At 37.6% G+C, this 22,556-nt stretch overlaps 1 protein-coding gene across 1 annotated transcript; it reads right to left on the minus strand.

Annotated features, from left to right (window-relative positions):
- Positions 1 to 244: 244 nt before the first annotated feature.
- On the minus strand, positions 245 to 22,071 carry ART3 (ADP-ribosyltransferase 3 (inactive); the record flags this gene model as incomplete). Its single annotated transcript, XM_084232976.1, has 8 exons — positions 245 to 414; positions 4,783 to 4,815; positions 5,403 to 5,435; positions 7,136 to 7,165; positions 8,000 to 8,032; positions 9,159 to 9,191; positions 14,741 to 15,449; positions 22,003 to 22,071. The coding sequence occupies 8 exons, from the start codon at positions 22,069 to 22,071 to the stop codon at positions 245 to 247; spliced, it is 1,110 nt and encodes a 369-aa protein (XP_084089102.1).
- Positions 22,072 to 22,556: the final 485 nt, after the last annotated feature.

The following is a 22,556-nucleotide window of genomic DNA, read 5'->3' on the forward strand; positions in this document are numbered from 1 at the left end:
ATACCTAATAACCTTAAAAGTCTTTTATTGAATTCAATCAGAAGTATACAGATAGGTTTTTTTGTAATCCTAATACAGGAATAAGTGAAAAATGCATTTTATGGCATCTGGACCAACTTTTCTGAATTTGCAAAATGAATAACATTAAATACTCAATTCTCATTCTGTCAACTGACTTTGGCCAACAAGTGAAAAAGACCTTTCTTTTTGATGACTTTACGAATGATCCCTGTAATGTAATTATTCAAGTAAATAAAGACTCTACCAGACTACAGGCTATATAGCAACCTATAGTAAAAGCAGTGATAAAAATGGTGACTTTCCCAAAAGCTGGAAGGAGCATATTGCCAGAAGATGCAGAAGGATGGGTTTTGGGACCTGGAACTGGAACTGGATCTTGGCCTGGGCCTGGAGCTGTTAATGAGAACACACAGTCACTGACACATCATTTTCAATATAAAGTATCATCCACCCTACCATATATGCAGAATATGCAGAGAAACATTAATGTTAGAAACTTACCTGAAATACTTAGAACCAGGAATAACTTTTGAATAAAGTTCATTACTGATTTCAGACTATTCCCGTTTGTGTGTGTGCATATGTGCATGTGCAGTGATCTAGATTTTATCTAGGATCTCACAAGCTTTCTAAATAATATAGGCAAGACAGTTTTTTATTCAAGTTCTCCAGAATTTCTTACCAATTTTCTTTTTTCACTTTCTGTATATTTTGGGTTTAATTCTTTATTTCAAGTAAGAGTACATATGTCATGCATATTCTAATAGCTTCCAATAAACAAATGTAGCTACAAATTAATTATAGTTGCATTTATGCCTTGCAAGCTGATAAAGAATAATTTTTCCCCCTCCATACATACACAAAACACTGCCCTGGAGAAAACTACTTCTCTTTAATCTGAACCAACAAAAACAGTAGAGTTCACCCATCTCAGGATTATGTTTCACAGAGCCCTTAACCCAGAAAACTGCTGGCTCTCTTTTTGTTTAAATGGACTATATGTAAGGGGTCTGACTGGAAATAACAAAAACAGACCAATTACAAGCAGTGAAATTGAAATGGTAATCAAAAATCTCCCCCAAAACAAAAGCCCAGGACCTGATGGATTTACAAATGAATTCTACCAAACATTCAGAAATGAATTAGTGCCTATCCTTTACAAACTCTTCCTAGAAATTGAGAAGGAAGGGATAATACCAAACACGTTCTATGAAGCCAACATTACACTAATACCAAAACCAAACAAGGACAACACAAAAAAAGAAAACTACAGGCCAATCTCCCTAATGAACACTGATGCAAAAATCCTCGATAAAATTTTAGCTATCAGAATCCAACAATGTATCCATAAGATAATTCACCACGACCAAGTAGGATTCATTCCAGGGACACAAGGATGGTTCAACATCCGAAAATCAATCAACGTTATCCAACACATCAACAAAAAGAAATATAAAAACCATATGATAATAACAATAGATGTTAAGAAAGCTTTCGACAAAGTGCAACACCCATTCATGATAAAAGCCCTTGAAATTCTTGGGATACAAGGAACATACTTCAACATCATAAAGGCCATATATGACAAGCCAACAGCCAGTATCATTCTCAATGGTGAAAAGCTGAAAGCATTTCCATTAAGATCTAGAACAGACAAGGATATCCACTCTCACCACTGCTTTTCAATATAATACTGGAAGTCCTAGCCAGAGCAATAAGACAAGAGAAAGACATATAAGGAATCCAAACAGGAAAAGAAGAAGTCAAATTGTCACTATTTGCAGATGATATGATAATATACATAGAGAACCCCAAAAACTCCACAGAAAAACTAATTCAACTCATCAATCAGTTCAGTAAAGTGGCAGGACACAAAATCAACACGCGAAAGTCAGTAGCCTTTCTATACACAAACAATAAATCTGAAGAAGAAATTAAAAAAAAAATGCCTTTTATTATCGAAACAAAAAAAAATCAAATACTTGGGAATAAATCTAACAAAAGAGGTAAAGGACCTATACAAAGAAAACTATGAAACACTGTTGAAAGAAATAGAAGAAGACACAAAGAAATGGAAAGACATCCCCTGCTCATGGATTGGAAGAATAAACATTATTAAAATGGCCATACTACTAAAAGCAATATACAGATTCAATGCTATTCCAATAAAAATTTCAATGTCATTCTTCAAAGAAATAGAACAATTATTGATGAAATTCATATGGAATCACCAAAAACCCTGAAAAACCAAAGCTCTCCTGAAAAAAAAAGAAGGGAATGGAGGCATCACACTCCCAGACTTCAAACTATACTACAAAGCCATAATCATCAAAACTGCATGGTATTGGAACAAGAACAGACACACAGACCAATGGAATCAAATAGAAAATCCAGAAATAAACCCACAGATTTATGGTTAACTAATCTTTGACAAAGGAGCAAAACTATGCATCGGAGCATAGAAAGTTTGTTCAATAAATGGTGCTGGGAAAACTGGGTCGCTACAAGCAAAAGAACGAAGCTTGACTACTACCTCACACCATACACAAAAACCAACTCAAAATGGATTAAAGAACTAGACATAAGACCTCAAAACTATAAAATACATAGAAGGAAATATAGGCGAAACACTACGTGATATGCACATCAAAGACATATTTACAGACACATCACCCAAAGCAGTGATAGTGAAGGCAAAGATCAACAGCTGGGACTACATCAAATTAAAGAGCTTCTGCACAGCAAAAGAGACAACAACAAAAACAAAGAGAAACCCCACCGACTGGGAGAACATTTTTGCACACAACACTAACGATAAAGGACTGATCACAAAAATCTGCAAAGGGCTGATGAGACTCAACAACAACAAAGAAAATAATCCAGTCAAAAAATGGGCAGAAGAGCTAAAAAGAAACTTCTCTGAAGAGGAAATGCAAATGGCCAACAGGCATATGAAAAAATGTTCAACATCACTTGTAATCAGGGAAATGCAAATCAAAATTACCATGAGATACCATCTTATACCAGTGAGAATGGCACATATTAAAAATACTAGCAACAACAAATGTTGGCGAGGATGTGGAGAAAAAGGAACTCTCCTGCACTGTTGGTGGGAGTGCAAACTGGTCCAACCACTATGGAGAGCTGTATGGAGATTTCTGGACCTACTAAACATAGAGCTTCCATAGGATCCAGCAATTCTACTACTGGGTATTTACCCAAAGGACACAGAAACATCAATTCCAAAGAGCACCTGCACCCCTATGTTTATAGCAGCACTATTTACAATAGCTAAGCTTTTGTAAATGCCCCAAAATAGATGACTGGATCAAGAAGATGTGGTATATATACACCATGGAATATTACTCAGCATTCAAAAACGATAAACACATGCCATTTGCAGCAACATGGATGGAGCTGTAAGGGATCATGCTCAGCAAAATAAGCCAGAAAGAAAAAGAAAAATACCGGATGGTCTCACTCATAGCAGGAATCTAGAAAACTTAAATAAGGGACCAGGAAAATTAATAAATATAAGAAAGTGAAAATCAAAATCAACAAAAACTATGAACCAGAGACACTCCATGAGGGGTGGGGGGCGGTGAGGGGAGGGATTGGGGTCAAAATAAGGGGGTTGCAATTGTATGGGGAATATAAAAATAAAATTTATAAAAATTAAATAAATAATAAAAAAATAAAATATAAACAGGTTTGAGTTTAATTGCATTGTATACCTATTTATCCAGAAGAGAAATTATCTGATTAAATGAAAAAGCAAACTTGTTTATATCTGTGAATGGGTCTGAAGGGTAGGCTATTAGGTTAAGAGGTATGTGTTGACCTGGGGGGAAGGATGCAGTTTTTACTCATTTGTGCTCTGTATTTTCATCATGTATGTACTAAAAGAAAGGTTAGAAATTTATTTACAGAAAAGTAATTTTTCTACATGTTGAACTCATTCCCAATACAACTTTAATACAAACCTGATATTGAGTGCTTACTATGTATCACCTATTGTTCAAATGCTTTATGTACATCATCACCCTTATTTGTTACAATCCTGGCAAGTATGTATAATTACTACACAATATCAAACAGTACCAGCAAAACCTATTAGCCAATTTGTCAGCAGAGATGTGAAATGGGAGTTCCCTTTCTGGCATGCCTACTACCACTGCTCACCAGGTGAGAAGTTTTCATTGACTTGTTTTACTTCAGTGAGTACAATTTCCAAATTACCTCGTGAGCTCAAGTGATAGAATCACCAAAGGCCCCACTGCACTGTAGCATTTGGCTTTTTGTTAAAGTTCTGGCTACATGAATCTTTTGTGTAAATCCATGCCAAGCTTCAAGCACCTTCTGTCATAGTGCCGCATTGAGTCTGTCTTTATGCCAGGAGAACTGATGCCTGCAGATCCTAAATGCTAAGATGTAAGCTAACAGTTTCTGCATGAACTTGAAGTTTTTATTGAGTAACTTTAGCGACAGAACCTGGAAGATGCATCCGTCTGCTCCTTGAAGTCTTATTTTCAACCCTATCCTCCAGCAGAGCTAACTGTCCTGCTCCAAACACAGTGGGCTAGAACGTATGAATGCTAGGAAAGAAAGGCACTTCGTCTACTCCCCCTTTACCAGCTAAGTACTAATATTAATAGGACGACTGGCAGCAGCTTTAAGGGATTATTTAAATAATTACAAATAACCGTATTGTGAAAATAATTCCCTTGAAAGCCACAGTGAGTAAATAGAAAGCTGTCTTACCAGGTAGCTGGGTAGAGTCACGGCTCTTCATACCTAAAACCAGAAATGAGTATCAGTGTTAATTATCTTGCATTGTTAATGCTCCCTTTTTTCTACACCTCCTCATCTCTTACCCTAACGAAGAGGAAAAGAAAACAGACAAGAACACCACCATTCAGTGGCTCTTCATTCTCTGACTGGACAAAGCCTCAAACTCCTGGGCCTGAACTTTAAGAACTTTAATGATTTGGCTGCTGTCTCTCCAACTTTATCTTCCTGAAGCACTCCTAGCACATCATATTTTAAATGGAACAGCACTGAGTTTAAGACAGCTTGGGTTATTAGCTCCACTGTCACTGTAGTCTGCTAGCTCTGTGACTGGGTAGGTTTCTTAATCCCTCTGAACTTCAATCCCATAGTAAGCAAAAATACTTAACTTGCAGATTTGTAGTAAGTAATGATTAAAGGAAATACACCATGAAAATACTTAGTATACTATGTGGAACATTATAAGCCCTCAATAAATGGAGTCCCTCTGTTCTGGATAAACATTTCCTCAACTCTCCATGTCCAGTAATGTCCTTGTCTTAGAAGTCCTCATGTCCCCTCCTCACCTTGGAGCCAGTAAAAAGATCACTTACCTGGGAAGTTAGTAGACTCTTGGTTTTTTATTCCTAAAGATGAGAATAGGAACTATTTAGTGAAAAATGCTTTTAGCTTGAAATATTTTTTTAATCTTACATTTAGCTATTTGTAATGGAAAACTCTAAAAGCCTTGAGATATGGCAGGGATAGAGTAAAAGGAGACAAGACTTAACCCACTGATGCCTCTCTGATTTATGACACAGGAACACTCCTCAAGTAGGTAAAACAACTTTTGTTGATTTTTTTTTATTTTTTAAATTTAATCCAAAGACTCTGACCTATATTTTTCATGATACATTTTTAAAAATAATTTCTAGGGCCTCCCTGGTGGCCCAAGGGATTAAACTCAGTACCATTAAGTTACTGGCAGCCTTTGCAGCACGAGTTCGATCCCCAGCCAGGGAGGTGACCCCATGGCACAGTAGACCTCTCCTGTCTCGCCCACTGCTCCCCTCAGCAGTATATTTCAGTAGATCTGCCTGTTCTGTCTCTGGTGAATCCTCTCACCTTCCATACCACTGGCCTACACCCCAGCTCTTGTATGCATAAATAAATAAAATAAATCTTAAAAAAAAGTAAAGTTTCTAGATTACATAAGGAATTAGCGATCATTTTTAAAAATACAGGAATTTATTAAAAATTACTCATTCTCAGTTTTAACATTTTTACAATACTTGGTCTCAATCTCTGCTGTGGTGTGTGTGTATGCACACATGTACACTTTAGTTAGGCTGATACTATGTCCTATATGTTGTTTATATATTCTTATTTGTTACTGTATTCTAAGCACTTTCTCTTACCTTTAAATAGTTTATAAATATGATTTTAGAGATTAAGTTCTTGTCATAAGAATTTTTTTAATTATGTAAAGTGACCGAAGTTAAAAACATGATTTTTAAGTTGTTTCATTTTTTCAATATGGATATAATCTTACATAACAGTACTTGACTTTTGGACACTAAGGTTATTTTTAAATTTTTGTTCCCATGAAACTTTGTAAACACTCTCTACCTTATTTATGTTTATCTCTAATTGCTTTAGGACAAATATCAAAAAGTGTTATAAACTGGGTCAGAAATAGGACATTTTTAAGGCTAGTGATACTATCAAATTGCCCTCCAGAAAAGTTGCTCTAATTTATAATCTCACCAGTAATTTATGTTCCTGTACTAGTACCCTTGTGGATATTTGAATAATAATCATTTTTTAATAAGGGGCAGAAACAAAAACTTGAGGATAGATGAGCTGTATGTTGGAATGTACTAAATAAATAAATGGATATAGCTAATAATATCTGCTAGATTGCTGGAGGCAGAAATAAATACAAAAAAATCATTAATTTAGGGGGGAAATGCCATTTTTTTATCTTTCCACCCAGCACCTTAGGTGACGAAAGTTTGTGGCATAATCACACCTTCCGTGATCCATGTAAGAGCATGAAACAAAAAATAAGATTCTCTAGACCTAGTTCCTCACTTCAGTTTGTATCTGCTCTGCTAGGGGGACATGAAGATTGTTCTATAGGAGATACAGAGACTGCTGCACTATCATCTTTATAAAGAATTCTATCTGAAACTCGGGAGTATCTCTGATAATACCAGACTAGTAAACTAAAGTAGGGCCTGCCTTCATTCCACATTTTTTCCTATGCCAGATCCACTTCTACACTCTCCTCTAAGAAAAAGTGTCTTACAAATGTAAGCGCCCAGAGTTTACGACAATGTCTTACCAGAATCTTCAAGCTTTTGGCTTTTCTCACCTATATTACGAAAAGAAACTTATCAGTTTTGATAACAGAACAAAGTAACTGGGAATTACAATAGTTTAAGTAAAACTATATTCAGGAAATTTGGCCATAGAGAACCACTTGGTACATCCAATAATATAATGCTACTAAATTTAAGTAACAGCCAGTCAAAATGCACCTTGATTAATTGGATGGAACCTTCCTCTGGCCCCTTCTACTATGGAAAAGTATCACAAAAATATCACTATCCCCACAGATAGTCTATCTCTGAGGATCTCAAAATGAGCTAGAAAGATGTATTGGAGAGTTAGTGGAGGTCCCTGTGAAGTGAGCAATAAAATTTGTGGTGGCTGTGGGCTCAGAAGTATTCCTCAGCGAGTCCTGAGTACTGAAGGAAAGTCCAGATACTTTTCAATAAAGAAAAACGTATTCCTACATGGGCCAAGTGATTTGGATTATATTACCATAAGTGTAAACTAAGGAGGAAAAAAAGCCTCTCATCACCCAGATAATCTAGTCAAATGATATCAAACTTCAGCATATTTGAGAGATGCAAATGACTACCTTTCCTGCCTCATCTGGATGTTCACTGTCACACAGGCTAATCTTAAGGTCAAAACCTAAGAGGCCCCAGACCTGGTCCAGAGCAACCAGCTCTTCAGGTCTCAACAACTTCATTCCCCAGCATGTTTCCATGTTGTTCAGATCTCCAGCCAACCCTTCCTTTTGTAGGGTGTAAATTTTCCCCCAATAGATTTGTTTTCCCCTAAGACTGAATAGGCTAGGCTGGAAAGAGCTACTACACATCTATGTAAGGATTACTTTTAAAAATTAGAGCACACTTACCAGGGTTGTATACATAGATGGGTTGGAAATACTCTGAAATACAAACATGTTTTCATATTACTGAGCTCAGACATGAACATCAGGATCAGTCTATTATAAAATGCTTATTGACATAAAAATATGAGTTGGTTTACATTTAAGATACATACAAATATGAGAAATATGAAATTTCTATCTCAAAAACAAATAGGTATAATTCACTTTAGAATTCATAGAAAAACTAGCCAGGAAGACAGCTAGAAACAGATTATTATTTTCAAACTTTCAAATAAGGAAATCTTCAAAAGGATCCACCGAGAGCGTGCATCAGCCCAAGGCTTTTTCTGCCAATTTTGATTCAAATCTACACGGCTTATCTGATATTGGTGACGTTTTCTTTACCTACCCAAATCTTTCCTATCTTCCTGTATCAAAGATGGCTTTTTGCTACATCCTCCTATTCTCTCCTGAGGAAGCTGAGTCCCCGTCTCTCCACTGGCACAACAGTCACCCTAATCCTCCATTAGTCTCTCCAGTGTCATTTCCTGTGATGTAAATACAGGGGGTGTGCGTCTATCTCTGTGCTCAGGAGTCTCGTACGGCACCCAGGAGTCCACAAAGTCGTGCAGACAGGCTAAGGTGAGAGATAGATGATCTCCACAAGCCCAAGACAATCCAGTGTTTTAGAGTAGCCATAGGCAAGAGTGGGTGAAGGGGGCACAGGGATCAAGTCATAGAAGCTCCTGGTACACCACCTGAAAAGGCTGTAGAAGTAGCACAACTTCATCAAGAAAATAGTAACTGATGGGGCCTCCCTGGTGGCACAGGCTTGAGCACAACGCTGTGAAGCTGTCCGCAGCTTCTGTAGCGTGGGTTCCAGCCCAGCTGGCCGGGGAGATACCCACATGGCGCAGCAGGCCACTCCTGTCTCGCCCACTGCTCCCCTCAGCAGTGGATTTCAGTCAGTCTGCCTGTTCTGTTCCCCTCTCTGCCTCTGGTGAATCCTCTCACCCTCCCGCACATCTGACCTGTACCCCGGTTCTTGTATGCATGAATAAATAAATCTTTAAAAAAAAAAATAGTAACTGAGAGTATGATGGAGTGGCTCCGATTCACACCTGCGAGAAACAACACTGATTAAATGCCCATTACAGAGATAATAATTTTAAGTGTATCTTACCCATGTTCTCAACACAGCCTGGAGTTTTTAGTCCTGAAACAGAGATAAAGTTTTATTAGTTAAGCTAATCTATCCTGGTAAGGACTTCAAACTGGTCTATGCCTATTGATAGTCTAATCTACCAGTTCCTAGTCTCAGATCCATAACTGAGAGGGAGGTAAATTGCCAAGTACATTTTTGTAATCACAGTACTGCCACCAAAATAGCAGCATTTTCTTTGAGAAAATGTCTAATCATTTTAGAATTCAGTTACTTTAATTTTACTTTTTACTAAATTAGATTGTTTCAAATGGCCTCTAAAGGCCCATCCAAAGTTAACACTTCCTGATTTTATTCTGTGATTAGTCTGTAAACATCAGGAGAAAATTCACCTGTGTATTTAATTAATCCTCTCTTCAGTGTGCTTGTTCTGCTTTTACTTTAGTAAATGCATATAAACTTTATATGTCTTCAGAAATAGACATCATACTGATCAGCCAAAAATACCAGAATATGAAATTGGATGCTGACTTTGCTTGCTGTTGACAGACTATAATGAGTTATTTAGGTAGGCAGCTTCTGACACAGCTCCTAGTTAGCGATCATGCCTCCTTGTATTCACACCCTTGTATAATCGCCTCTTGAATGTGGACTGAACCTTGTGCTTGCTTCTAGCAAACAGAAAACAGCAAAAGTGATAACAAAAGATGGATTTGGCTTGCAAAAGACTTAATTTTCTGGCACTATGTCTTGCCTTCTCTGATCAAGCATGCTGCCATATTGTGAAATGGCAGCATGATTTTTTGTGAAAAAGGCCTCTATTGTGAAATAGGCCTCTATGGAGAGGTCTATGGGTAGGAACTAGGTCTCTGGTCATCAGCTCATGAGGAATGAGGCCTTAGTCAACAACTCCCAAGGAATTAAATTCTGCTTAATAACCATGTGAGTGGGCTGGGATCTTTCCCAACAAGTCTTACAATGATGGCCGCCATCATTGTGTGAGAGATTCAGAATTAGAAGGTTCAGTAATACCATGCCTGGATTCTAGGCCCACAGCAACCATGAGATAGTGAATGTTGTTTTAAGCCGCTGAGAAACTGTGAAGTAATTTGTTATGTAATGAGATAATTAATACAGATGTGAGAACCAGTTTTATGTGTTAACTTGTCTAGGATACACTCCCGAGTTAGTCAATCAAACACTAATGTAGTTGTTACCTTCAAGGTATTTTACAAATGTGATTATAGTCTATATTCAGTTATCTGATGGGCTTTATTCAATCAGTTGAAAGATAAGATCTGAGTCTTCCTAAAAGAAGAAATTTTACATGTTGTGGACAACAGTGGTAGCTCATGCCTGAGAATTCCAGCCTGCCCGCCCCAAAGAACCAGACATAAGGATTTCAGATTTGCCTTGTCACCAACCCCCGCCACCCGCCACAATTTGTAAGCAAATTCTTTGCAAGTTGTGACTTAATATATATTTCCTACTGCTTCTGCTTCTGTGGTTGAACCCTGACTGATACAATAAAGAGAACAAGTCTGTTCTGTTCTATCTTTGTGGGATCTTATTGATGCTCCAATCCAAGACAACAGCACAGAAGATTTGCAGTTTCCAAGGTGGCTAAAGAAGGATGTCAGGCAGAGACAATGAAGACACCTAATGAGCCTTCAAGGACCAGGGGTGGGAATTTACAAAAAATAAATCCAAAAAATAAATCATTGTTTTCCTCCTCCGTTCTGGTGGCTTACCAGAAAGCTGGCTCGACAGGTCTGAGTGATACTCAACAAAATAGACTCATTCCAGCCACTGAAGCTTTGGGGTGCCTTCCTAACAAGGTCACTCTTCCAATTAGGGAAACTTGATATTCTCTGCCCTCGAGACAATTAATATCAGGAGCATATTTATAAAAATACAGTCTGTCCCTCTATAGACACACTATCCAAAATTCCAAATGATCTATGCCTATCGTGTTCGGTTAGGGGATGGTGTGTGCTCTGCTTGTAAGTTTTTTCCCAATAAACCCTGTATTGTATTTGCACTGTGAAGTGCAGGGAATCCCAAAGCTATGACTTGCAGCAGATGTTTATAACTCGCCAGCAGTCTTCCCAATTTGGGTGCAATTTTCCAATGGGGTAATTTTTAAGGATCAGAACTGTAGCCTGATCATACAGTTGACACTCCACCTTTATCAGGTTTTCCAGGAAAATAATATAGAGGAAGGTTAAGTCAGTAATTTTTCCATGTGGAAGGAGAAACCATTTTCTTACTATTTACGCATAGTTCACTTCCATAACTTTGGATTATTACGCAGATTAGTATCTTTGACCACCAGGAACTGTATTATCTAGTGGGACATTGAGGTTCTCTTCACTTCCTAACCAATTAAATTGTTTCTTTAAACTAGTTTAAGTCCCAAAGTACATTTTTATTTTGTTAAATCATAAACAAGTTTATGACAGTAGTACTGGACTGTGTTAGCACAATAAATTTAGTACAGTTATAATTTTTTCATTCCTCTTACAAATATTGCCTTTTTTCATCTAGGCACAGTTATATTTAGCGACAGTGGGACAATGTTCTGATTATATCCTCCGGGCTTGAGCTTCTAAAATCACTGATTATTGCAGCTCTCCTGCCTACCTATGACTATACAGGTCTTTCTTTTCACAAATCTTTTCCTTTTGTAAAGCAGCGCCACCTGTGTCTATGCAGGTGCCTCTCTTTTTTTATTCTACTTTTACTAATAAAACTACTTTTAAAATGTTAAAAATAAAAATAAAATACCTGGTTATTCTCCTTCACAGTGTTTCTTCCAAATAGCCTAGTTTTATAATGATCCCTTCAGGGAATTTTTGACCCTGCATTACCAATAGTTATCTTTAGATGGCAGCAGAGGACAGGGTTAAATCTGACACAAGTGTAAAGGTTTCACAACATCCCCTCAACAACACAACCTCCCTTGTGGCTGCTTTAACCTGCTGTGCAACTGCTGCTGGGCAGCCCACAGTGGTGTGCTCCTTCCTTGCCCTCATCCTACAACAGGGCTCATAATGTGCTTCTCCAGGCAGGTCTGAGCCCTCCCTGGCTCATACTGAACCAACTACCAAAAAAAGACTCAAAAAGGCCATCATCCCCTTCACTCAGTTTCACAGAAGAATGCAGGCAGGGAACACAAAACACTGTTTAGCAACAGGACAGCGTCAGGTCATATCCTTTCAATGCAAGTCCCCACAGGAGCCCACGACTGCTCCTCACCCCATAATAACAGCTCAGATAAAGGGCACTAAGTTTACACGGATGGATGGAGGTACCATCCTAACTTGTAGCCTCATTTCACCTAAGGAAGACAATATCTCTCATACTGCTTCATGAATGAACTTCCGGAGTATGCCCACGACTGCTCCTCACCCCATAATAACAGCTCAGATAAAGGGCACTAAGTTTACACGGATGGATGGAGGTACCATCCTAACTTGTAGCCTCATTTCACCTAAGGAAGACAATATCTCTCACACTGCTTCATGAATGAACTTACGGAGTATGTCACACCACATTTGGGGATGCCCAAAGAAACTATAAGGATCTACTGTTCATTCACAATCCTCCCAGTTCAGACCCACCTTATCAACCACAGGTGATGTTTACCATTAGGAAGTGTGGCAAGGTTACAGAGCTGTCATTCCGCCTTTAGCAGATTACAGAAAAGAATGCTAGGGGGTGATCAGCAGGCGGCTATTTTCACAAGAGAAAGAAGAAAAGGTTTGCTAACACTTTACTCATATATATCAAGACACAACACCATAAAATGTCTGAATGTTAGGGATAAAGAAAATATCCAAACATCCTCCAGAGAAAAAACAGGTCGAATTCAATATAGATTTTTTCAGACATGTAAAGTCTTAAAAAAATTTGCTTCAATTTCCCTTTTCTCAGAAAAGTTCTGGAGAACCCTTAATCCTGCTGGACAAAGGAGTGACTCAAGAAAGAGAAGGCAATCCAAGACAGAAAGGGTTCTTTTCAGGGGAGAAGCAAAAGAAAGACTCAGGGCAGTGAGGAGAGACCAGCATATTCAGGAAGTCTAAAAGCACATTACAGAACAGAAAGATGGGGGAATGCAGAAGGATTCAGAATTACTCAACATTTCTCAAAAGTATTAGAGGAGATGTCTATTTCTGTGTAAAAAATATAAAAAGTCAAGGGAACAAAAGGAATCATACAAATCAATCTCTCGGGTAAAGAGGTACTTACAAAGGTACCAGTCTCTACTACACTTGGAGAATGGGGAGGGCGAAATGCACCAGTACTGAGGAGGAAGGTTAAGTGAATACTTCTGGTTTATTGACCGAACATTCACTTCTAATTCTCATTTCCTGTGTCCCTCTACCACGGAGGATAGAAAAGCTAATCATCCTCTTCCAAGCTTTTCTTGTGACGATGGACAACCAAATAGCTGTTCTGATCAAAAACATGTAATCAGAAATCTACTAGAAATTTTTAGGAAAGCTTTTACCTTCCTGATTAAACAGACAAATCTGGTTGACATCTGCCTTCCCATTCTGTCTGTCTTGAGCATGGTGGATTAATGCCTACAGCTGAAACAGACATACTGCAAACACAAATCAACAAACCAACAGGCTAAACGTGGTGGGACACGAAGAAAGAACCTGAGTTACCGATGATGTACTTGAGACGTGGTGCCAACTCTGAACAGCCTACCTCCTGTTCTTATTAAATGAGAGTTATCAGTCAAGTTTTCTGGTATAGTTGGATGCAATAAAGAATTCCTAATCCTGCATGGTATATACATAGTATGTGAGCTTTAAGTACTCATTCTCTATAGTGGGCAGTCAACAGATGATGTCTAAAAATGTAAAAATCAAGAAATAATACATTGAATCTTATTACTTAGAAATGTAATAAGTAAGTATCTGAGGAAAATAACTTAAAAAGTTAAAATGGATGCCACTGAGGAGTAGAACTGCAGGTAACGGGGTGGGCCAGGCTTCCTATTTTTTCACCATAAATCTATAGTAGCTGTGGGGCAGAAAATATTTCCAGTCAATGTCAAATGCTCCTATGGGGCAAAATTATCCCTGGCAGAGAACCATTGATTTATATTGGTTTTTTAACTTTATTTTTTTTAATAATAAATTTTATTTTTATATTCCCCATACAATAGCACAATTGCAACCCCCTTATTTCGACCCCAATCCCTCCCCTCCCTCCCCTCCCGCCCTCTACCCCCCATAGAGTGTCTCTGGTTCCTAGTTTTTTGTTGATTTTGATTTTCACTTTCTTATAGTTATTCATTTTCCTGGTCCCTTATTTAAGTTTTCTAGGTTCCTGCTATGAGTGAGACCATCTGGTATTTTTCTTTTTCTTTCTGGCTTATTTCGCTGAGCATGATCCCTTCAGGCGAGCAAATATATTATTTTGATAAAATGAGAGGAAAAGAAACTAACGGCATAAAAAGAGCTAGACTGGAGACCACCAATGCCATTTCTCCTTTCAGATACCCCTCACTTTCCTTCCTGACCTCACCCACGCTCTAAGAACCCCATGCCTCCCCTCCAGACAAGCAAGGCAGAAAAGACACTTACCACCCAGAAATGCACATTCATAATGGCTGCAGGTCTTATTTATGCTTTGAAGGATAAGATTATTGCCAGTCCCATCCTGTGACACATGAAAAACCTCATTCAGAGGTATTAAAACAATTTTTTCACCTTTTTCATCAAAAAATTTTTCAACAGCAATTCCAAAGCACGTGTGGATGGTTAACAGAACATGTTGGTCATTAGCAGCTTGAGGCTTGGTTGAATATGCCAAGGTGAAATTGCCCAACCTGGCTTGGGATAGCCCTCCTAATGTAAATGAAGCCTGGCTTGAGCTATACACCACATTTTTGTAACTCTCTTCACAAGGTTTTCTCAGCAACTGCAGGGCTTTTGTCAGGTAAAAGTGAAAAGCTTTGAACTGGAAGTCATAGATATAATCTTTTCGAGATTGGCCAGCCATCCCCACGGCTTTGTTGAACAGATGGTAAAATTCAGTTTGCTTTTGAGCTTCGTTAACATATGCCATCAGGGCTATTCCGTGGTTATCCTTAAAATTCACAGGGAGAACGATCTTAGACTTCCGCGCTTCCCATTTGGATTTTGCATCTTCCCATACATCCACCAAGAGCTGCTGGTTTGATTTTTCCTCCTTGAGCAGTTGGGGGATAAATTTGATTTCCATCCTGTCAGCACATTTCAGGTATTCATCATCAAATGCATTATCTGCCATGTCTAGCATTTCAGCCTTTACCTGCAAAGGAAAAGGAAATTAACATTTCAGCAATGAAATATTAAGTGCATATCATTTTTTCCCTCATATTACTGCCCCTACCCCTTTGTGCTCTGTCAAGAATTTTTGCCTTGCTTAAACTCAACTTTGAATATGTTTTTTTATGTAGAAAGTATATTCCATTACGATTGATTTAACTCTTCTTAGCTGTGACCACTTTGTATAAAAGATTAAATGTCTGTGGGTAAGAGGTATGAACCTGATTTAATCTGTAACTCATTCATCTGAATCTTGTGATGCAGAGGAAAGAATGTGTGAAATTAAATAAATGGTGGCAGTCCTAGCTTTGAACAGCATTCTTACCTGGGTTTCCTTAGCCCCTCTAAACTATTGAGTGAATCTGAAATATCATATATGAAATAGTATATATATGCTAGATAAATACATAATGGCAAAAAATACCCTTTTATCGTTTGAGGATGTCCCCTCTCTTGTCCGTGTGGTTTAGTAAACTAACTCAGTGCCTATAGATTAAGAAATGATGCATGGCTCTTCAAAGAAATAGAACAAATATTACTAAAATTCATGTGGAACCACAAATACTCCAAAGAGTCTACCATGAAGAGTCTACAGGAAGAATGGCAGTGTCACACTTCCAGACTTCAAACTTTAATACAAAGTTTTAATGATTAAGACAGAGTGGCACCAGAACAAAAACAGACATCCTGCAATGGAGTAGAATTGAGACCCCAGAAATAAACCCACACCTATATGGACAATTAATCTACAAAAAAAGAAGGAAAGAGTACACAGTGGAGCAAGGAAAATCTCTACAATAAGTGGTGCTGAGAAAACCAGACAGACACACGTAAAAGATTGAAACTAAATCACTATCTCACACCATACACAAAAATCAACTCAATTAGATAAAATATTTGCGTGTAAGATCTGAGACCATCAAATGCAAAGGAGAAAACACAAGCAAAATACTTCATGACATAGGCTTCAGAAATGTCTTTGCAGATTTGTCTCAAGCAGCAAGGAAAACAAAGAGAAAATAAGCAGTTAGAACTATATCAAAGTTATGCAGTGAAAGAAACTGTCACTAAACCATTGAGATACCCTACAGAATGGCAGAGAATATTTGCATATCATACATCTGACAAGAGCCTGATATGAAAGATCTAGAAAGAACTCACGCAACTCTACAAAAAGAAAACAAATAACCTAAGCAAAAAGTGGGCAGAAGAGGTAAATAGGCACTTCTCCAAAGAAAACATACAGACGGCCAACAGGCACATGAGACATACTCATCATCGCTTACCCTCAGGAAAATGAAAATCAAAATCACAAGATACCATCATCCCTGTGAGAAATGCCCATCCATATCAACAACAACAAGAGCTAATGAGAGTGTGGAATAAGAGGAACCCTCCTACACGGTGAATGTAGCTTGATCCAACCCCTATGGAAAATAGTATGGAGTTTCTCAAAGATTATAAATGGATGTCATATGAGCCAGCAACCCCACTTCTCCAGGTGGAGAACTGTGGGCATATAACAGGCATCCACTTGAAGAAAAGAAAAACACTAATTCAAAAGGAAACCTGCACTCCTGTGTTTATTGCAGCACTATTTACAATACTTAAGATATGGAAAAAACCTAAATGTCCTGAAACAGAAGAATGGATTAAGTGAATGAGGCATAGATACACAATGGAAAACTAGTCTGCTGTGAAAAAAGATAAACTCTTCCCATTTGTGTCAATGTGGATGGAACTGGAAGGGATTATGCTAAGCGAAATTATGACTTAGCATAAAGTCAGAAGGAGAGAGAGAAATATTGGACACTGTCACTTGTATGTAGAATAGAAAAACTAAACAGAGGGTCAGATAAAGAAAAACTAAAAAAAAAAATTAACCCTTTAAAGCAGACTATAGAACAGAGGCACCCAGATGGGGAGGGAGAAGCGTGAGGAAAAGAGGGGAGGGGGCGCAATGGTCTATGGTAGTAGCCAGTGGCTGCTTTGGTGGTGGGTGTGCTACGGGAACAACAGAAAGAGGAGAGCCTACCTTTCTCAAGTACAAACAACAATGTAAACCAAGATTAACCCAATTAAAAATGTTATTTAAAAAAAGAAAGAAATGATGAACACTTCAGCTCCCTCCAACCCTGGCTTATAACCTCTTTCACCCACAAGTCTGATTGGACCATTTAGCACCTACAAATCAGAGCACTCCCAGGGAAAAAAGTCTGTTTGGTCTTCTAAAACTAAAGGCCCTATGGATAATATTGGCTTGGGGCTATTGCCAATAGTTATTCTTTTAGTCACATGGAGAATCCTGTCTGAAAATAAAGTCAAAGAAAGGCTTGGCGAGCTGAGAGGGAGAGAGATGAGGCCCTGATAACATTACTTAAAGTCTGTGCTAGCAATATCTGAGGACTGTGCTTTATCCCAGTCATAAGAATCAATAAATCCCTATCTACTTGAGCTAGTTTGAATTTGTGTATCTGTGATATACAACTGAAAAAAGCCTAATACATTTCTAAATGATACACATAAGAATGTAGAAGGGAGGTATAATATAATTAATACTACCTTAGAGCCAGAAAAATCTGGGTTCAAATTATATTTCTGTTACTAACTAGATACTAATTAGGTTTAGGGAAATTACTTGGCATTTCTGAGCTTCAATTTTTTCATCTGAAAAATGAAGACAAAGTAAGAAAATAATATCATAATTGCAGGATTACTGAGGATTAAATGATATAACGAATATAGCCCATGACTGGCATAGATCAAGTCTTTAACTGGCTATTTATTATTATTTTATGATATGACTATATGTACTGTACTCTAAGTTTCTAAAGGGGAGGGTCTCTGTTACATTTATCTTTGAATTTCAAGTATATAGCATAGCAACTGACAAACTACTCATGTGAACTAAATAAGAAGTATGCACTGTGGCCTACAGATCAGAAAATAGATGAGTAAATCTGCCTAGGGAAACCATTTGTGGGTTTCTACAAGTAAAAGGATAACACCCTTCTACAGTATTTTCTCTTTCCATTATTCTATACTTGTATAGTACATGTTACATAAGGTGCTTAGGGACCTCAGTAGGAGAATTCACAGAGACATTTAGCCAGGAGCTGGTAAAGTTGCAGGCTCCATGTGAATAATTCTTAAAAAGTCTATGTGAATGTGGGCACATACGAGTGTAAGTACATGAACCAATTTAAAGAGGCAAAATAAAACTTGATCCCATGTCCAGTGCTAGTTATTTCCTTCCCATTAGCTCCCTTCTTTCCCACAGTCAGATTTCTTGAAAGGGACATTTATTCTTGCTATCACCATTTCATTTCCACTCATCTCAACCCTCATCAGTCTGGCTTCCCATGCCCATTCTTCCATCCAAACAACTCTCTTTTTATATCTTTTTAGATTCCTTCGCAGACCAAACATATCCCAGTCTGCTATACACATTGGTGTTTCTCAAGGCTACTTATTTTTTAACTTTCAACTCTATTCTCAGGCAATTACACATGCATATATTTTAATGATCATCCAAATAAGTCTAATCTGTCCTATATATCAACTGCCTTCTTTTTTTTTTTTTTTTAAAGATTTATTTATTTATTTATTCATACAAACACTGGGTACAGTCAGAAGCGCGGGAGGGTGAGAGAATTCACCAGAGCCAGAGCTGGGAGCAGAACAGGCAGAAGGACCGAGGTACACTGCTGAGGGGAGCAGCGGGCGGCAGGAGAGGTCTGCGCGCCATGTGGGACCCTCCTCCGGTGGCCAGGGAGCAGCCAGGGATCGAACTGGCGCTGCAGAGGCTGCGGGCAGCTTCACAACCCGGTGCTCAACCGCTGCGCCACCGGGGAGGCCCCAACTGCCTTCTTAATAACTCCACTTGAATTGCTCAAAGACCCTTCAAATGTAATAGTCTAAGACCAAACTTATAATCTTATGGCTTACAAGAACCACCAATAGGCTAGCCATTATAGAAAACCACCTATTCACTTACGAATTGTTCCTACATATTTCCTTCTCATTCATCTTCTATGGCTACTCCATCACTATAACCTAACAAATTTCTCTAGAGTGCTTTCTTTATGCCATGTACTAAAGCACTTTGTCTATATTAATTCATTTAACTTTCATCACAACCCTATGAGGTACTACTGTTAGTTCCTCTTTTAAGTAAAAGGAAACTAGGACACAGACAATGAGTAATGTTCTGGACTTGGATTTTGATATCAGTCTGTCTGGCTCCAGAGTCTGTCCTCTTAGCTAAAGTATTGTTTCCCATGATGAAGACCACTGACATTTATGTACTATTTTTAAGAGTTTAATTTTGACCTCATAACAACACTTTTGAAAAGCTGGGCAAACAGTTCATAACATCATTTTACAAATGAAGGACTTAGTGTTGCTATTAGAAATGGTCTTTCCCAGCCACAAGAATTCTGCCAGGGGATTTACTGATATCTCACCTGGGTTTGTAGGTCAATTTCTTAAAATGAAAATCTGGGCTTCAGGAAACTGAAATGACTGCCATCCCTAGGCAAGAAACACACTTCTCTCTGTTGCATAGAGCCACAAAATATGGCTTGGGCCCCAATGTTTGATTTATCTTAAGACATCAACATATAAAATCTCATGCTTTGAAACCACTCCCACACCTCACATCTTATCAGAGTTGATCCAATCTGTTCCCTGTCTATGACACTAACCAGTCTCCACATGTCTAATTTTAGACATCAAGTCTTTATGGCCCAAGGCCTAAGTTGATTGTGTGTTCCGTACAGTGAGTGCTTTGAGTAATGACTAAGCTCACAAATGCTACTTCCATTCAGGGATAACTGAATGGACAGTCAGGGGCTTGGAGTAAAGGCTAGGGGAATGTGCTGATTTTATCTTTCTTCTATGATTCAGCAAATGAAAAAAGCTCATACTGATGAAATTCAACTACCAAAAATGCATTACAAAATTGTGGAAATAACCTAAAGTTCAACAAAAGAAATTGGTTAAACAAATTATGGAACAAGTCCATTAAAATTATTTTGCAAAAGAATATTAAAAATGCAAATTACAACCACAATAATATATTGAGATGCAACTCGTTAGGATGATTATGATAAGGGGAAAATAACAAATATTGGCAAGGGGAAACTGAACCCTCATACCTTGTCGGTGGGAATATAAAATGGTATAAGCACTGAGGAAAAAAACTTGACCACTACTCAATATGTTAAACATAAAAGTTACCCACCAATTCTACCCCTAAGTAAATATCCAAGGGAATTGAAAACATATGTTCACATAAACACTTGTGCATTTTGTACACAAAAGTTCAAAGCATCACTATTTGTTCATAAGAACTAAAAGTGCCAACAACCCAAATGTCGATCAACTGATGAATGGACAAATAAAATGTAGTATAACTACACAATGGAATTGTATTCCATTATAAAAAAAGAATGAAGTACCAATATATGCTACAACATGGATGAATCTTGACAATGTTATGCTAAGTAAAAAGTCATACATAAAGTCAGATTCTGTGTGATTCCACTCCGATGAAATGTCCAGAAAAATCCAGAGAGAAGTAAGTAGATGCCAGGAGAAACAGGGAAAGGAGGTGGGACTGACTGCTAATAGTACAGGGTTTCTTTTTAGGGTGGTGGGATATTATATAATTAGATAGAACATAGTGAAGATACAAAAAAAAATCAATGAACTGCACACTTTAAAATGGGGATTTTTTTAAGTGAATTATATCTCAAATAAAAAGTTGCATTTTAGTACAGGCAGTAGAATACACACTGATTCTATGAACAATGGATTAGAAAATTAAGTAAAAATGGATACAATTTTATAAGACTTAGCATAGCTTAAAGAAAGGACTTCAAATTAGAGGACAAATATTCAGTAGTGATGTGACAGCTAACAATGTGGTAGGAGGGAATCAGTGAAAAACCAGAACCATATTTTACATAAAAATGTTATAAAATGTTTAAAGGTTCAAATGCAAAAAAAAAAAAATCATAAAAGACTATTAGGAAAAAAAGAATACTTAATATGAGAAAGAGATCAAAGTCATCATTATGTAATTAAAAACAGGTAACCAAACACCACCAAGTCATCTTATTTGGAGAAAAAAAGTACATATTTTCAGAAAATTTAATGGCACAGTGTTAATTTAAAAAGTAAAAAAAATACTGTGTACAATGTGAATCCATTTTTATAATTTAGACACACAGACAGAGATAAAAGCAGGTAAAACTATATGCTATCAGATTAAAGTTTTTCCCTTTGAGTGAAGGGACTGTGGATGATTTTTACTTTTCTCTTTTTGTGTAATTTTTTCAGCTTTTTATATTAACAGGTGGAATTTAACATGAGCAAATAAACATTACTTTAAAAAAACTGATTTATATATTCTGTCTGCTCTCATTTCAATCAACCCATAAAAACAACAACAACAACAACAACAAAAACTCAGGCAATATGATGTCAAGTTCCCAATCCAAAGGCCACATACTTCCCATTCCCAACATTACCTGGACGATGTCCATGAGAATCATAGCTGCCAGCAGCATGGAGACCATTTCAAAATGTAATGTCTTCATTTTTCTCTTCTAAATTAAAATGAAGAAATTCCAATTTAGTAGACTTTAAAAAAATGTTTCAGGAAGGAAATCAGAATGAGTGAGAGTGAGTATCATGAGGGTCAGAAAGTGATTACCCATAAATTTCCAATGGTCAGAAGGGCTGTTAAGTTTTGTCTGGGGATCTATCTAATACCCTCATTCTACAGATGAGGAAGCAAAAGCACAAAGAACTCAAGTGATTTCTTTCTTCTCAAGATTAAATCTATCCTTTTCTATTCCCCAGACATGTCATCTTTCTAACCAAATCATGGGTAGTCATACTTTCTCCCTATCTCTTCATTGCCTCTCACCATACACCAGAAACAACACAAACTTAAAAAAAAAAAAAATGTATTTCAAATTGCTCCCCTAACTCCCAGCTCTAAGAATTCTGTATAAGTTAGTGCCCATGCACATCATCCACTCTTGTATCCTCTTTGCAAACCAGGTCATGCCCATCAGAG

Source organism: Talpa europaea (assembly GCF_964194135.1).
Source record: "Talpa europaea genome assembly, chromosome: 5".
In the NCBI taxonomy this organism is placed as follows: domain Eukaryota; kingdom Metazoa; phylum Chordata; class Mammalia; order Eulipotyphla; family Talpidae; genus Talpa; species Talpa europaea.